Source organism: Aulostomus chinensis, chromosome 19 (genome assembly GCF_037954235.1).
Source record: "Aulostomus chinensis isolate RoL2024-O1b breed Wild chromosome 19, RoL_Achi_v1.0, whole genome shotgun sequence".
In the NCBI taxonomy this organism is placed as follows: Eukaryota; Metazoa; Chordata; class Actinopteri; order Syngnathiformes; family Aulostomidae; genus Aulostomus; species Aulostomus chinensis.
Genome location: NC_141338.1, coordinates 12,668,652 through 12,681,636, shown reverse-complemented (window position 1 = coordinate 12,681,636; position 12,985 = coordinate 12,668,652). Strand labels below are relative to the sequence as shown.

The window sequence follows — 12,985 nt, the reverse complement described above, 5'->3', positions numbered from 1 at the left end:
GGGCTGCATTTTACAAGCAAAAACCGGATGAGGGTTGTGTCTTATGCAGTTTCAGGGCCTCTCACATGATCCCTGAGACAAAACCACCCAGTCCCTATCCTGACTCTTGACACTTGTGCACTTGACCTGCTGTGTTGTGTGTGTGTGTGTGTGTGTGTGTGTGTGTGTGTGTGTGTGTGTGTGCGTGCATGCGTGTGTGTGTGTGTGCGTGCATGCGTGTGTGTGTGTGTGCGTGTGTGTTTTATTCAAATCTACCACTCAAAGTCCTAAAAATGAACTGCACATGCATGACACTGAGCATGCGTGTTTGAAGCATCTCAGTATTCTGCAGAGTGACCCGTGGTGATGGCAGTGGGTGGAAGACCAAAACAGATGGTGTGTGTGTGTGTGTGTGTGTGTGTGTGTGTGTGAGAGAGAGAGAGAGAGAGAGAGAGAGAGAGAGACAAATAAAACTGTTTGAGGTGTACTGCTCTTGCTGCCTTTACCCCCTTCATGAATGAGGCTGGACAGCAGCTGTTGTATTGACGGGTGGTCAAGGTTATTCCAGGTGAAATATCTCTGCCAAAAAAATAACAACTAAACTCTTTCAGAATGATAAAGCAAAGATAATGCAGAACAAAACAGAACAAGGAACAATTGAATAAAACAGAATAGGATGCCCCATAATCTGCAACAATAGAAAATCATCATTCACTGGCCTCTTTGTCTCCCCGTCCCATACAGTTCCATAGGCGTAACATGTTATGGATGTAATCTCTAAGAGGATTCTCTCTGCTTGGTATCTTGGAACATGTTAATTTCAGCTCTTTATGTTCCTTATTGAAACAGACACAAGATCTCCCGGGCCTGCCAGCCAGCCCGCCAGCCAGCCAACCGTCATCAATTCACCCCTAATCTCTCCCCCCAGCCCTTTTATAACTAATCCATTGTGTTGGTCATTGTCATCTGATCATGTGTGACCCGGGCTGCTCTATAGCTGGTGCCTGGCAGCGCGGCATTGACTTCTGACGTCCATCTACAGGAAGATAGTACAGCGGAGGTAAAATCTTGACTCCAGTGACTCTTGGTTTTGTTGGATCCAAGGTTTTGGCATGATTATGATTTCATATTATTGAAAAAATATTAAAAATGACACTCATCCAACTATGGGGCGTGAGAGGTCAGTGAACAGCGAGGAATCTGGTGTCATGCTGATGTGTTCATGTAAAATACATGAACAAACTGACGCCTTTGAAAATGAAACAAAATCAAAACATGTCTGCATGCAGATGAGGATGCTAAACCTCTGGAACAGGGTTCCAAAGTGGTGCAAAGTTGAATCACATGTAATATGACATTCTGTATGCCTGATGAAAATAGTAATGTATCAAATAAATTCAAATAAGTACTGCAACTTCTGTTACTGCATGAAGTGAAGAAAGAGCATGAAATCCATCAGAGGACAAACTGTTCCTGAACCTCATGGCAGCTTAGTAAAATGTGATGAGACACCCATTGATGGTACAATTTTCCTAAGACAACTCACTCTGTAACCATGAAACTTATAAGCATGGTACACTTGCACCCCCTGCGTGCTGCCCCCTGCACCCCTCTGAGCGCCTACACATCATCCCGGTTGGGAGGAAATACTGGAACCACCAACGATACTCATCATGTCGTCATTATTTTTCAGATCTTCCACTGACACTCACGCCATCATCAAGCTCCCCTGATTTTCCCGCCTGACTCCTTCCCCACGCCTCACATGTCCCTCACCCCCGCCAGGCCCCTGGTCGATCTGTCTATCTGCCCCTGCACTGACTCCTCATTAACACATGAATGAAGAAAGGAAGGGCCTGCTAAGGCTTGGACGCCAACAGAAGAGAGAAAGATTTGCAATTCAAACCTCTGACCGACCCCCTTCCACCCCCACCTCATCCTCCTTGCCCTATATACTGGGACTGGAACTGTCACCCGTATGATTGAGGATCTATGTAAGGAGGGAGAGAGGGAGAGAGAGACGGACAGATGTGCATTCACACACTCATGTCATGCCTCTACACACTTCCATACTGACCAAACCCATTGGTAACGCACCCATACATATACACATCTCCACCCCAGTTACCTAAATAAAGCCCAGTTATGAATGGGGGATTACAGGCCACATGATTTTATCGTGGAAAATTCTGGACTGTGAATGTATCCGGTGATTTTACCCTGCCCATCAAAAGCCCAAGAGTTCCATGAGAGCTGCAGCTGAATCAAAATTTAGGAAGATGGGTTTAAAATGATGATTCAAGCACTACTTTAGTATCAAAACATCAAGCAAAACACAGTTGCCATTATAAAAGTAATTTCTTTAGTTCACTGGAATACAATTAAAAATGCATATTGAGCAGGAATGTATGCAGTAATGAGGCTTCAGGTTCATGTTCAAGCATCTGGTGATCCTCTGAAAACTTGATAAAATTAGATAGAAATTAACTCACACAAATAGCCCACCTTACATTACTTACATGTATTGTTAGAGTTATAATTATTGTTAATAAAAGTAGTAGAAGTAGTAGTAGTAATATTTAAAATATCATTTCACATTTACATGTACATGGATTTTTTTGTCTCTCATTCTATATTTATACATTTAACATTTTAATATCATTACTTTTTCTTTCAGTTCCGTAATTACTAATATTTTGTATGCCCTTGCTGCATCTCTACAAATGTGAAAATATCAATTTGGGCTTCTAAATACGTCACTTTCACTTTCCGCCCTTACTGCTTCCTGTTTGTACCAACAATATGGCAGCGCCCTTAGCAATTCATCTGGAGTTCGGGTAGGCGAATTAAAAGCCTTTAAAGCAGCTTATCCTGCCTGTTTCCGTGACCCAGTGATAGTCAGACTTGTTGAAACAGTATATTGAGTGTTAATTGACGTACTTTATGTCTGTGTCGCTATTCTCCGCTTATTTCAACCCGACTGCATCTGGGTAACTGCTGCTAGCTAGCAAGCTAGCTGTGTTTGTAGCCTCAGTAACGCGACTCTCATCACGCTTTCACGTCATCTCTGTCAGACGCTGGTAACACGTCAGCGAAATGACTCTACGAATGTAAATTTATGATTCCATTTATGTTATTACACGTCATGAATTGTTTGTTTGGGTTAAAAGTGGTGTTAAGAGCTGTGTTTGGAAATCATAAAGGACTAAACTCTCCAGGGACTCAGTAGCCATCTGTAGGATCGAAACTTACCTTAGAAGATCGGCGGTGAGACCTTAGAAACACTGGTCGGAATGTGACTAAATGAAGCCGGAGAAAAATGTTGCACCAAACAGAACATGAAATTAAAAGTGCTCACATTTGCAAGAGCTTACAAATTCGACTTTTGCAGCCTGTCAATCAACTCAGACTGGAATAATAAGAATATGAGACCCACAGACACCTTCCCCGTCTTCCCTGCAGCTGCTGACCTGCTCTTGGAGCTTAATTATATGTAAAAGGGCTGAGTCTTGACTTTGAATCACATGCGGAAGGACTTCAGTCTTGACTTTTTCCTGAGTTTCTGTACAGCCAACAGAGTGAGACCTCTTCTCTGTAGTGGATCACTCCGTTCATTCATAATTAGATCTTAAATGAAGTTAAGATTGTAAAACAAGAATCTTCATGGATCCAAAAGCTCTTGAAAAATAAGATTAAATTGATTTTTTTTGTAGCTGCAACTTCAGCATGACACATACATTTTTAAAATTAGCATGAGCATTAAATAGAACCTTATTTTTTTAAGTACTCAGTATTAAAGTCCTAATTTTGTAGTTTCATTTGTAGGATTTTTTTTTCACTTGAAAGCTGCTGCTGCTGCTTGCAGACTTGCAACTTTGATCTCATAATACAAACCCGCTGACATTCCTCCACTTCTCTTCCTGAATCAAATCCTACCTCAATAATCACTTGCTCCTTTGAAAGCTCTAAGCTGATGAAGACTGTGTGCTGTCATATGTTCCTCAGCTAACAGCATTAAAACTAATTCAGAAAGATCATGTTCATTTCCACGGTGGTGTGGTGGGACTCAGAGAATCTGACTTTCAGCTTTTCTTGCTCATGAAGTCTTGAGACTTGACTTGACGTGAACAGCAGACATCTAGTAACGTCCACCAGTGGTCCTCCACCTACCAGGGCAAGTAGCTGAACCCTTTTGGCTCTTCCTGTTTCATCATCACCCACTGACAAATAACAAACAACACCTCTCTCTTGGTCTGGACACACTGCCCCCAGCTTAGAAAAGTTCCCATCAGGGTTGAGTGAATTTTCTGTATTCCATGCCAGAATGACATACTGACGTATTTCAACACTGGAATACTGGTCTTTTCATAAAATGAAGCTGTTACTGCAGTAGAGAGATGTAAATATTGTTAAAACCAGGGCTAGATGACCAGAGGAAGGGGCTGCGGTATTTGCTTTTGCTCAGACTGTAGGAAACCCCCAGTAACCAGAATGCTCGGGAAGATGAAGGAGGCGCTGTCACGTTTCCATTGTGATGAAATGTTTGCCTCTTCTAGCCTATGATGTCAGCCTTGCTGGCTTTTAGGTTTCAGAGATGTTTGCTGAGTTTTCGTGGGGAAGGGGACATGAAAAATCAAGAAGCTGCAGCTGGATGCTAGTATGTTACAATATATATTTGGCAGCTGAATTTTACCTTCAGACGAGCAAGTAACATTGCCAATAATGTAATGTATGTTTACCTGCCATCTGGATGCTTTTCCCTTGTTAACATTGGGGAGAATTTGACTTGTGTCATGTTGAATGCTGTGTATTTTTGCTGGCAGAGGTTAGTTCATACAGCACAGTGTACACAGCCAGCATCATTGACCCTCACCTGTGTCTCAATGCCATGAAACACACACTACCTAATTCTCTTTTGTTTTCTTGTCCAGAGGAGGAGCCGAACTGCTTTTTAATGGTGTCAAGGAGCATCAGGTCACTCTTCCGAGCCAACCTGAACCTTGTAAGTGTCACCTGTCATGTACACCTTTAAGTGTAACAGCACCCAGAATGTGTGATTTGCCTTTTAGATACTCACAGTTAAATGTCTTGAACTCACAAAGATGTTCCATCCTCTTTTTGACTCCAGAATTACGAAAGCACAAGCCAGTTACTTTTAGCTTGAAGCTAACGGAGACCAGCAACTAACACTAGCCACACTGTCTGTTTACAAACACTCAAGTTCATCGTTTGCTGTAATCCACATCTTCTTCATCCAGCGTATGCTCAGTAATCCACTAACACTGATATTTGTGGCACCACTAGAATTGCTTTGATAATAATGAGTATTGAAAGATGTCTTGTCATTTAATATCAATTTAAAAAAAAAAAACCCTAATTAGTAAAAAAGAAAAACGTGTTTCGCTTTCTTGTTTTATGTAATGAACCTACTTAGTGGAAAAAGCATTCTGAAACATCCAACTTAAGTACTGTCACATATCAGTTTGGTATTTGTTTATATTTTTATGTCATAGAAAGATTTTGAGAGTGAAAATGCAGAAGCGCTGAAAAGTTCAACTAAAGATTCTTAACTTCTGTTCTTTTTTTTTTTTATTAAAATGCTTTTTTTAACTGGACTGGTAGGTTCAGCTACTGCTAATCAAATTCAAGGTTTTTGAAATATTTGATCAATAGCTTGAAATACTTATGACTGAACTGTTTAGAACCAGCCCGAAAAAATGCCTCTGAAGCTTCCGTCCTTTGCTACAGGCTGCTGGTTTGTGTGTGTGTTTGTGTGGGCGTGCGTGCATGCGTGTGTGTGTGTGTACATGGCAGTGTACATCAGACATCTCGGCAGCCGGAGGCCATCAGTATTTAACTGGAAATAATCATTGTATTTGGAAGAATTTGGGTGTTTTTGGACCATAATGACCACACGTTCACACATGGTTTGCTGCACATCTGCTGATTTGGGGCACTTGCTGGTGATGTGGCCACTTACAGTCCCAAATGTTTCCCCAAACCCGGTAGGGGACCAGGTTCTCATGGAGAATGCAAAAAAAAAAGCATGTATAGTGTGTGAATGGTACTTCCCTGGAGGTAAAATTGTGATGTATAAAATAGATATATTTGTGTGTTTGTGTGTCCGCGCGTACGTGTGTGTTTGCGGTGTGTATGTATGCTGAAAGAAATATGTGTCTTCAGTATTTGTCTAAACAAAGGGTGTTCAACCATGACGCTGACGTTACCACGACAACAAAAAGACAAAAGTTGACCAGAAGAGGGAATGTCAAGAAGATATGACCTTACTGCACCAGTCGACCTGTGTGTGTATGCGTGTGCGTGTGTGTGTGCGTGTGTGGGTGTGTGTGAACGAGATGAAAGATTTTGCCACTGTTCCTCATTTTAATATCTATTTTGACATTTTGGAGATATATTGGGTGATCTTTCATCTGGATGGTCGTTGTCTTGTGGGTTTTTCTGGTCCTGAAGATGTTACACTGAACTAATTTCACCTTACGCAGCAGTGTGTGTTTTTGTGTGCGTGTGTGTGTGTGTGCGTGTGTGTGTGTGTGTGTGTGTGTGTGTGTGTGTGTGTGTGTGTGAGTTTGTGTGGAGAGGGGGGTGCAAGTGAAGGCAGATATAATTGGTTCTGAATCCTTCTTATTTCTCTTTGACCCCAGCCGGTGATTGATGACCCTCGACTGAAAGACCCCACCCCCGCTCTCTCCCTCTCTTTAACACACACTCTTATACACACACACACACACACAACAAAACCCCCGCCGTCTAAGGACAACGCTGTTTCTGCACTGTGCATCAGCGTAAAGATGGATCGCTCACCCCCCCTCCACCCCCCCATCCTTGTCCATCACATGACCGTCATAATCGCACAAAGGCCGAAGAGCAAAAAGGGGCGAAAAGTGCACACGTAAAAAAAAAAAAAAAAAAGCGGGTTTTGAATCTGCGTCAAAATGGCGCCTTTTCCTTCCCCTCCATGTCTCCTTTCCACCCAAAGCTATCCCAAGATGCATCACGGCTGTGTGTGACGCATTTTCCCTCTCGCTCATCCGTTTGTTCCCTCATTTTCTTTTATTGCCTCAGTCTCTCGGTGTCCTTGTTCTCCGCTCTCACCCGTCCATCTCCCTGATTTCTCATCTTTTCTATAGAACACTTCTTTTACAGGTGATGGGAGCGTGTGTAACCTTTAACTAGATCGCCAGACGAAAAGGCCTGGTGATTTCCTTCTATTAGGAATCAGCTTGAATCATTAGTGGTGTGCATATATGGAGCCACCTGTTTATCAGTGTGGACACTCTGTCTGCTCAGAGAGAGAGAGATAGGGGAGGGCACGAAAGAGACAACGAAAAGAAGAAATGGGGAATGAGAGCTGATTTTATGAGATGGTGAGAGAATGAGTGAGATAAAGAGAGAGCAAATGAAAAGGTAAATGGGTGAGGGGATGAAAGAGCGAATGAGGGGTAATGGGGGAGAAAAATACAAAATAGTCGATAGCAGAGAGAGTAAAGAAAGGAGTCACCACACACAAGGAGTTATGACTGCTGTAGTGATTAGTTCTGTTTTTAGCCCCGCAGAGGTGCAGGTCAATATTCACTGCCTAGTCGTGTGTGTGTGTGTGTGTGTGTGTGTGTGTGTGTGTGTGTGTGTGTGTGTGTGTGTGTGTGTGTGTGTATATTGTAAGAGGTATTTCTCTTTTTTTTCTCAACAGGGGCCTGGAACTGGAAAACTATCACTATCATTACACTCCTGAGCTGCCCGACAGCACTGCAGTGAACCTGAACACACTGGGTTGATCCACACACACATGCGCGCGCGCACACATACACACACACTCTCCTGCATCTCAGTTTATACATTCCACGTCATCCACACACTCTTATTGGATAGAGTCCCGTGAGCGTCCCTTTTTTTTCGAATGAATTTCTGATCTTCCTGCTTTTCTCGATGCTGATGCTATTTTTAGGTTGTGTGTTTACATGAGATTAAAGAATTATTTTAATCTGCATACTTAGATTTTTATGCTTTAATGGGATTAGAACACTGCAGTTTCCACGATTTTTTGTTCAATGGTTGAATTATTGAACCTTGAACTTCGGAAGATCTCTTTTTCCAAGTGAGGGGAAAAAAAGTCATATCTCGACTCTGTTTCTGTTGTTTCAAATGCAAGATTGAATGATTTGACAATGTGAACCTACAAAAAAATGTCAGAATTTAGAGTCAAGTATATTTATGTAGCACATTTTATACAACAGGCCTTGAAAAAAAAAGCTCATTGAAATGGGCAAAAGCTCATATAAGACCGATTCTGGAAGAACTTACACGGTGCAGAATAAACCAAACCAAACTGAAAATCACAAACCACACCTGCCCCAGGAGGCTCTGCAGCTGTTGGAGGGACGACCCTCCGTCTCCTTAGAACCTGCTCCATTCAGATGACGAAAATGGGTCCAGAACCACTGAAGCACTCGTCATTTTAACAGGCAGTTCAGTTCAGAGGCTAAAACGATAGTTGGAAAAACAACAAGCTTTTCATAAATTCCAGCTGAATTCTACCTGTTACAGCGTCTCCGCTCTGCTTCCACCTGCCTGGAGGGGGGGGGGGGCTCGCCACCATCCTCCTCCCTCTGCACCTCCTCCATCTTCTTCTGCTGGTGCTGCTGCTGGTGCTGCTCTCTCTTCTCTCTCTTCCTCCTGCTCACCTGCAGTCTATTTCTTCTTCATTATTTCCATTTTGTGTGAACTGGTTATGGAGCTGATGCGGTTTATTTTTATGTTGCGTGAGTGTGTGTGTGTGTGTGTGCGCGCGTGCGCGCGCGTGCGTGAGTGCATGTGTGATATGGCTACCAGTATTTCGGTCATCATGAGTCGTTTGGCTCATGTACTTGTGCACCCTCAGAAATGTCATATATTATGCTCTATTTTTATAAGAAACACACACACATACACACTTCAAGCAGTAACACACACCCGGTGACTCTTAGCTCCTAGCGTTAGACTCGTAATATATTCATTGTTCGATGTTTAGTGGGGATTTATCCTAAAACCTCTCATTGTCTGCGCGTCTGTGGCTGTCAGTCGGTGTGTGAGTGAGGCTTGGCTATTGTTGAGACAAGGTCAGTGTGATTGTTGAGAGGTCAGACTCATAGAAAATTCAAGCATCGCTGATATTCAATCTCAGGCGAGGGGGCATTTATTGTTGGACCCTAATAAAGGAAATCCTGACATTGGACGTGCAGTTGGTTTTATGAGCCTGGAATTGATAAATATCAGCAGAATAAAATATTTAGATCATTCAGAAGTTGGAGATGATGTTTGAAAATATGTCAGAATTGTAGAAAGCATCCTCAGGAAAACACTGGATAGTTTCTCTGCTTTTATACATACACATGATTCATTTAATTTCTGTCGAACGATCAGCCAAACCCTCCCCCCCTTTCACTCCGCCCCTCAACCCCAACACATAAACTCATACATATACATGCACACACACACACACACACACACACACACACACACACACACACACACACACACACACACACACACTTTCGCACCGCCGTGTCCCGCCTGGTGCCTCTGTCGCGTCACATCGACCAGGGGGCTGGAACCATGCACCTTGACCCTTCACCTCTGACCTGTGACCTGTGTTGTCTGCCTGTGTATGGCTTGTGTGTGTGTGTGTGTGTGTGTGTGTGTGTGTGTGTGTGTGTGTGTGTGTGTGTGTGTGTGTGTGTGTGTTTTGTAGGGGACATGAAGCAGCTGCTAGTGTGGATCCAGAGGAACTTGCTGAAGGAACGACCCGAGCTCTTTGTCCAAGGAGACTCTGTGTGAGTGTCTATGCACTTGACACACACTTGATCTGAAAAATTATACAGAAATCACACACACATTTTTTATATATGTATACACACACACACACACACACACACACACACACACACACACACACACACGTCCTCTGCAACCATAATGAAGAATGAAGCAGATCAAAGTGTTCAAACATTTCTGCTCTGCACCCCCAAATCAAAGGTGTCAGAGAAACTGGACCCCCACTATCCCTGCAGGTGGCTGGGGCATGCATGCATACATAGGTTATACACACACACACGCACACACACACACACACACACACACACACACAGAGCCAAATTTACTCTTAATGTATTTTTTTATCTTTAGAAACAATGAATGCCTTCATAATCATCTATTTTCATTTCTCTAAATCATCTTGTGACCCCTCATCTGTGTTTGTCGAACCCATACGAGGTCCCAATCCCCACTTTGGCAACCCCTGAAACTGCTCAAATACTGCTAAGGTTACAGTGAGATGATTACCTGTGTGTACCTCTGAGTGTGTGTATGTGTGAGAGGTGTTGTTGTAAGTGTGTGTGTGTGTGTGTGTGTGTGTGTGTGTGTGTGTGTGTGTGTGTGTGTGTGTGTGTGTGTTTGGGGGTCCAGAGCTCTCAGCATCCTTACAGGGCTGGCTGACTTTTACAGCTGCCTTTGTGCAGGACTATTTATAGCATCACCTAACCAATGAACAGAGGAGAGGCTGGCCTACCTATAAACCTCATAGATTAGATCTGTGTGTGTGTGTGTGTGTGGGGGGGGGGGGGGTACTTTCTGGTTTCCCGTCCTCACTGACGTCACAGAACATCTCCGAGGTGGATGTTTGACCAGAGTCATCTGTATTTTCTTATCTCAGCATCCATATTACCTCAACTGTTACCTCTGGATTTCAGGAGAAAATACACCCACACACACACACAGACACACACACACGCACACATGTGTTGAGAGGAATCACCAATAGATAGCTGTTGTTAACCTCCCCCATTATCCTTTCTGAAGGGGGGCTATTTTATAAGCTTTATCAATATATATGTTATTTTTGCCCCCTCAATAATTACCAGTGTTGTGTTCTGTCTCCTCCACCGCCTGCTCACTCTTACACGGAGCAATCACGACTCCTATGAGAACGTCATGAATATTTGCTCTTACTTTATATATTTGTAGTTTCATTATACACAATGTTACGTGCAGTGAGAAAATACTTTAGTCCTTGTTTGTGATTGTCACACACACACACACACACACACGCAGTCCCATCACACTGCTACGTAAAAACATACCGGTGTGTGTTCTCTAATGTGATGCTGGTCGTCTCCGGGTTTTGATCAGCGACTGATGGAAATGGAAATATCAGGCGAATGTCTGACTACATTTTTACATCAAATTAAGTGTTTGCTTTTTTTTAAACCCAGAAATGTAATTTTGTTTATTGTGTTTTGGTCTTAACATGCATCAACCCCTGTGTAACCTCTAATTAGTAGTAATTAAAAGAAACTGAATGAGGCATGTGCACAATTACTATTGTTGCAAATGAAAGTCTTTAAATTTAAGTCATTTTCTTAATTTTTTTGTGAACTTGTGCAGTCTTTACATTTCCCTTTAACTTCATAATCTTTAATTTAATTTTTGCCTTTTTTCTTTTATTATCGATGAATGCTAAATCAAAAGTGTGATGTGCAGAGGTGATGCGCCTCTACATGTTTGTATCTTCTACATGCTGGTCTGAGTGTTTTTAAGTCTGCGTCACCTTTGGGAAATGTGTGTGTGTGTGTGTGTGTGTGTGTGTGTGTGTGTGTGTGTGTGTGTGTGTGTGTGTGTGTGTTTTCTCGCAGGAGACCTGGGATCCTGGTGCTCATCAACGATGCAGACTGGGAGCTAATGGTGAGCTGTGGGAGCCATGTTCAAGTCACATGATGTGTGTGTGTGTGTGTGTGCGCGCGTGTGTGCGCTTGTAGTAGCACACAGAACATTGAGCTCTTTCTAGATCATACGTGCAGCGGTGTTTGTCATCATCCTGCATGTGTCGCTCCTCTTACACACTTACCAGCATGTGAAGAGTGGCGTGTTCACCTGTACGAGACCGAGAGTTACTTGATGTTTCTTGTAATAGGCGAGTAGCTGCAGAACAAGTTTGTCCTCGGGGTCTCACATCTGTACACATATTTGCACGCAGTCTGAAGCCTTCATTTTGAATCAATTGATTCAATTACAGGATTGAAGGAAAGATGTAAATGAATAGAAATGTTGGTCATTGATTGGACTCCAGTGGGATCGCAGCAGCAGTTGGTAAACACCAATATTTGTCCTCTGATCTGACGGTACACGGGTTTGAATATTTTGTGTGTGCTCTCCGCCTCAGGGGGAGTTGGACTACCAACTACAAGACCAAGACAGCGTAGTGTTTATTTCCACTCTTCACGGCGGATAGAAAATATTGACGACCACAAACAAATCCTTGATGGGCTTCCCTCTTCACCCTCTTCCACCTTCACAAAACGTCGCCCCCGTTGGACGGCGTGAATCTGTCTTCTACGCTCGCGACGAGCGAGGAAATCAGGTTTCCAAGAAGAAGGGAAAAAAAAAACAAAAAGGGGGAACCTGTGACACCAGAATTGTTTTGACGTAACTGCTAAGATGTTTACATTTTCACGCGAGGCTCCCACGCAGGTGTGACTGTAGCTGTGCTCACCTTCATGTCCCTGCAGCTGCTGCAGGACTCAACAGAATCATCATCAGAACAATGATTTAATTGTTGTTTTGCTCACTCTAATTATTTTTTTCCTTTGGAAATTGAATTAAAAGCTTTTTGTATGTAAAAACTAAAAGTTTCTTATGTTCACTTTATTTATTCATTACACAACTGGTTGAGTGTGGAAATGTTAGCATGCTTTATGCATCACAAGCCGCAGATGACAGTATTTTCAGGTAAAAAAAATAGATAGTAAATATTGTCTCATATTGTGCTGATTTGTCTCCAAAATTTGACTCAATTGGAGTCATTTTATCTAAGTTTTAAACTCAAGATTTATCGGGATGATTATTTATTTTACATAAAGTCTGAGATCTGTCTAGAAACACACACACTGTCCGTAAAGCTCAGTTTTGACGTCATTAACTAAACACTTTTACAAAACTCTTCGATTATTGCTACCGA

At 42.6% G+C, this 12,985-nt stretch overlaps 1 protein-coding gene across 1 annotated transcript; it reads left to right on the top strand.

Moving 5' to 3' along the window:
- The first annotated feature begins 2,744 nt into the window (after window positions 1-2,744).
- On the top strand, window positions 2,745-12,645 carry urm1 (ubiquitin related modifier 1). Its single transcript, XM_086188018.1, has 5 exons — window positions 2,745-2,816; window positions 4,911-4,981; window positions 9,725-9,806; window positions 11,664-11,712; window positions 12,191-12,645. The coding sequence occupies exons 1-5, from the start codon at window positions 2,782-2,784 to the stop codon at window positions 12,257-12,259; spliced, it is 306 nt and encodes a 101-aa protein (XP_086044144.1). The 5' UTR covers window positions 2,745-2,781; the 3' UTR covers window positions 12,260-12,645.
- The last annotated feature ends 340 nt before the right edge of the window (window positions 12,646-12,985 follow it).

What these genes read in the sequence shown, in the direction of transcription:
- urm1 (XM_086188018.1), top strand. Translation starts at nt 2,782, where the DNA reads ATGGCAGCGCCCTTAGCAATTCATCTGGAGTTCGG. An exon ending in GCAATTCATCTGGAGTTCGG is followed by an intron (nt 2,817 to 4,910) that starts GTAGGCGAATTA and finishes TTTCTTGTCCAG; the next exon opens with AGGAGGAGCCGAACTGCTTT. An exon ending in TCCGAGCCAACCTGAACCTT is followed by an intron (nt 4,982 to 9,724) that starts GTAAGTGTCACC and finishes TGTGTTTTGTAG; the next exon opens with GGGACATGAAGCAGCTGCTA.